This window comes from Agrilus planipennis, unplaced genomic scaffold, assembly GCF_000699045.2.
Source record: "Agrilus planipennis isolate EAB-ADULT unplaced genomic scaffold, Apla_2.0 scaffold45, whole genome shotgun sequence".
Taxonomy (NCBI): domain Eukaryota; kingdom Metazoa; phylum Arthropoda; class Insecta; order Coleoptera; family Buprestidae; genus Agrilus; species Agrilus planipennis.
Window position 1 is genome coordinate 1,034,890 of NW_020438890.1, and position 4,014 is coordinate 1,038,903.

The 4,014-nt window shown below is 36.6% G+C and overlaps 1 protein-coding gene across 3 annotated transcripts in view; it reads right to left on the minus strand.

Annotated features, from left to right (window-relative positions):
• Positions 1 to 1,717: 1,717 nt before the first annotated feature.
• The window catches only part of LOC108735330 (phospholipid phosphatase 1), a 64,284-nt gene continuing 61,987 nt past the window's right edge, over positions 1,718 to 4,014 (minus strand). For all 3 annotated transcript variants that reach the window (XM_018467252.1, XM_018467251.1, XM_018467253.1), the window contains exon 4: positions 1,718 to 2,106. In XM_018467252.1, the coding sequence (XP_018322754.1) occupies positions 1,801 to 2,106 (306 nt within the window). In that variant the 3' untranslated portion in view covers positions 1,718 to 1,800. The remainder of the gene's footprint in view (positions 2,107 to 4,014) is intronic.

Here is a 4,014-nt window from a genome sequence, read left to right on the forward strand (position 1 = left end):
TTTAACGAGGCAGTTTAAATTATTTTACAAATAGTACTGTACACTTTTGTCTAGTTCTCGCTCAGTGATCGGTGGAGAAATGAGCTACGCAGACAAATATGATTGAATTTGGAATTATGCTACGGCGCATCCTAATAAAGCGAAGGGGCATATCTCTAACTTCTTGAAACGAACAGTATATATTTACACATCTATAGATATCAATACAATGGAAGTGTTTGTCTGTGACATCGAAATAATTAAACAAAGGGTTCTTAAAAAATGCTTTGTCAGTATATTTGGACGGAATAATCTTCAATTCGGCTGAACCGATTTCGATGGAACTTTACAAACACCACGAGAAGTTTGTGAGGAGTGACCTAAAAACTATTTTTTGTTTTTGCCAATCAATCAACTTCGCAACATATTGCAGGTTGTTTCTACTGTATTACTGCTTCTCGGTCCCTTCAGACTATAACAATAAAAAGAATATCTGATGGAGGGGGTATATCAACATCCCCTCCCAATTTGATAAGATCCTTCTGCCCTACTCTCCCAGAGGAGAGATTTCTTGCCAAAACGTCCTCGAACCCTATTGATGTAGGACATTTCGGAAAAATCTGTGACATTCTGTAAGGTTTTAACCCGATCTAGGAACTTAATTAACACCTTTATTGCTTCTCTATTTAGAATCTTTAGGGGCGATAGTCTTTTAACCCTCATAACTTTGAAAACAGTCCAACAGCTAAAAAACGAAATCTTCTTTGACGGGGGAATGGAATGCTATCATACCATATAAATATAACCATCATGAAGTGGCGGGATTCGGTTGCGGAGCTTTAAAGGAAGCAAAAATTTTTGTTTTAAAAATATTTTTATTATCCACGCAATTACACTTAACTGGTCACTGTCAGTCGTTACAACGGACCTTTTATTTACAATAATACTGGGTCTACACAAATAAATACATACAATATTTTCCTATAGAAACGTAATTATTCTTCCTATTCTGTCTATACACATCCAGAGCTCTTTACGTACATTTAAGGATACATTCTATTGTACTACGCTAAATATTTCTTTACGTATAATGTCTGTAAATAGATTTGGTAGCCAATCTTTTGGTGAAAAATACCTACTACTAGTTTCTTTATCTTCAAAAAACCTTACATTGGTTTTCTGATTGAATAAAGCTGGTCAATTCCACGATTTTACGTTAATCGATACTCATTTTTATACTTCGTTTACTTTCTGTAGCGATGTGACCTTCAGTTTGACCGGCGCAAAGTAGAAAAGAACAGCATTAGGCCAGAAAAGGAAGGAGACAACTCTCGGCCAAACTCTTAACCGGTGAGGAGCGTATAATTCATACAGTATTGCAAATATCAACGAGATGGTTATTTATATTTGAAGATATATTAAAGGCTTTAACACTTGTTTTCGACTCGCACTACTATTCGTGATTGTACAAAACTTTTGGCAGGTACTGTATGAAAAAGTATGTTTAATTAACAAGAGTCGAGAGTATAGTGAGCTTTTTCCTCCCTACCTACAATTTTGCCAGTGCGAATCCAAGACATTCGAAGGGTCACATCCCTAGAGAAAGTAAACGAAGTATAACATTAGAAGGTTACTTAGGATTGAGAGAATATGTACAAAATATGAGAAATATCTAGGAGGGTTTAAAAGATAGTTTATCTCTTATACACAACACCTTCTGAAATCTCCCTAAAGAATGCTTTGTTTAATTGCATAACGTTTTTAAAAACCCCACGTGCACATTTTTTCTTGTTTTAATTGCCTATTATATTAACTGATTTCTTAGATAATGACGCTCGTAGCGTCTTTATTTTTCAAATCAAGAAGTGCTGTTGTACTTGCAGATGCTGTAGGTTTCGATGGTTTTGACTGATAGTCTGTTTCAAAATTATTACACAAACTTTTCACTGTGTAATAAACAGTTACCACGCCAATGATGCTACCAAATAAGACGTCCCACCAATGATGACGATGATCTGTTATTCTTGTTAAGGAACATGTCATTGACCACGCGATACATATGAACATGAGGAAGATTTTGAAAACGATGCCTGTCTTTTTCACATTTAAACGACGATTTATGTATGCCTGCAACAAAAATATTTTATATTGGTAAAGGCTTAGTTATGATACAGGGGGAAGAGGTTAGAGATTCTATGTTCAGTCTAGTTAGTCACATTTATGAGACGGGGAAAGTTCCAGAGTAATATAAACGGAACGTGGCAGTAACCATACCTAAAAAGAGAGGCGCGGATAGGTGCGAGACATTTAGAACAATTAGCTTAACTTCCCATGCGTTAAAAACTAGAACTGTACAGAGGAAAATGGAAAAAAGGGGGGAAAAACTATTAGGGGAAGATCAATTTGGATTTAGAAGAAATAAAGGAATGCGGGAGGACATTCTAGCTTTACGGGTAACAATAGAGAAAACGATAGAAAAAGAATGAGTGCGTACATAGGATTTGTAGGTTTAGAAAAAGTTTTTGACAATGTTATATGGACAAGATGTTAAATATACTTAAAATGTAAGGATGAGTTACAAAGATAGAAGAATAATACTTGTTTGTATAAAGAGCAACAGGCAGTTATAGAGATGGGGTTGCAGCGTAGACAAGTAAATATTAGGAAGGGAGTCACACAGGGATGTACACTGTCACCGCTACTTTTTAATCTATACATAGAAGACGCAATCAACATCATTAAAGACAGTAGAACTGTAGCGATAGATATAGAGAAGGGTAAAAGATTTTAGGTATATAGGAAGTCAGAACGGAAGGAGTCGTAGGGATATAAAGCAGAGGATAGCTCAGGGTAAAGTCGCCTTCAATAAAATGAAATCACTTCTATGATCGCCAACGATTAATTTTGAAATTCGAAAAAGATTGTTTAAGGTGTATGTTTGGAGCACGGCTGCAAAACATGGACATATATCCAATTGATCCTTATTGGTTATAAAAACGATGTATAACTACCTCAATTCATTTCTGAGAACGGTCTAAGTCTGCCCTTTTTTTGGGTTTTCGGCTTTGACTCAAAAGCTGTGCAGTTTTAGTGCATATTTATGAAGCGTTTTTTGTAGAATATGAAATTTCCACTCGAAATAACACACTTTAAAGTCATAAAGTTTTTTTCAACAAAGTAAATGAAAAAACAAACAGGTCAAAAACATTTAAAAAATACAACGTGTAATTATACAACACGCTACTGAAGTGAAACTTCTTTAGACACACAAACATACCCGGATAGTGGTTAAGGAATTGGTTTAATGGTATTATTTGTACACTATGCGTCTAGTTTAGTCAGTGGCGTCGTTTCGACTGTAGAGTGTAGGCACACATACACAAACACGTACAAATACATTCATACATTTTGTTAAGACTACACTATACATGCCGGAGTCGCCTGTAACGAACGTTGCATTGAAGCACGCTCACGGCTCAAGCGATCCCCACTACGAACTCGACTACGTGACCGAGTAGAGGGGGGACATCCGTTGCATAATTTCGTTACGTAGCAAGTCGCATGAAACGAGCTTACCCTACCGTGCGTAAAAAAGTTTCACTTCAAAATTTATAACAAAAATTGAAATTTTCACCTCCCCTTAACTTTTTCCTTAGAGTAGAAATAGGAGTATCTCAGAAACACTCCAGTTAGTGCGAGATAATTTAGATCAGCTATTCTTGAGTTCGTGCTACAGATGGCGTTTACTGTGCCATTTGTAGTATTTTCTAAAACGCACTGTTAAGACAGCAGGTAAAAGTTGGTCTGTGTTCTGTCGTAGCTGCCTGCGCGCGCTGATGAAATCCAAAAAGATCGAAATCGCGATCAGCGTCTGGCAGTTTCAACAGAATACAGACCACTTCGAATTATTTTATTCGATTAAGCTAACGTGCCTATCACGTTGAGGTTGGCTACGCCGGGATTCGTTTTCAGCAAGTAGATATCCACACAAGTGGACCTTGTTGGAGCATACGTAATCCTAAAATGTAGCATCGT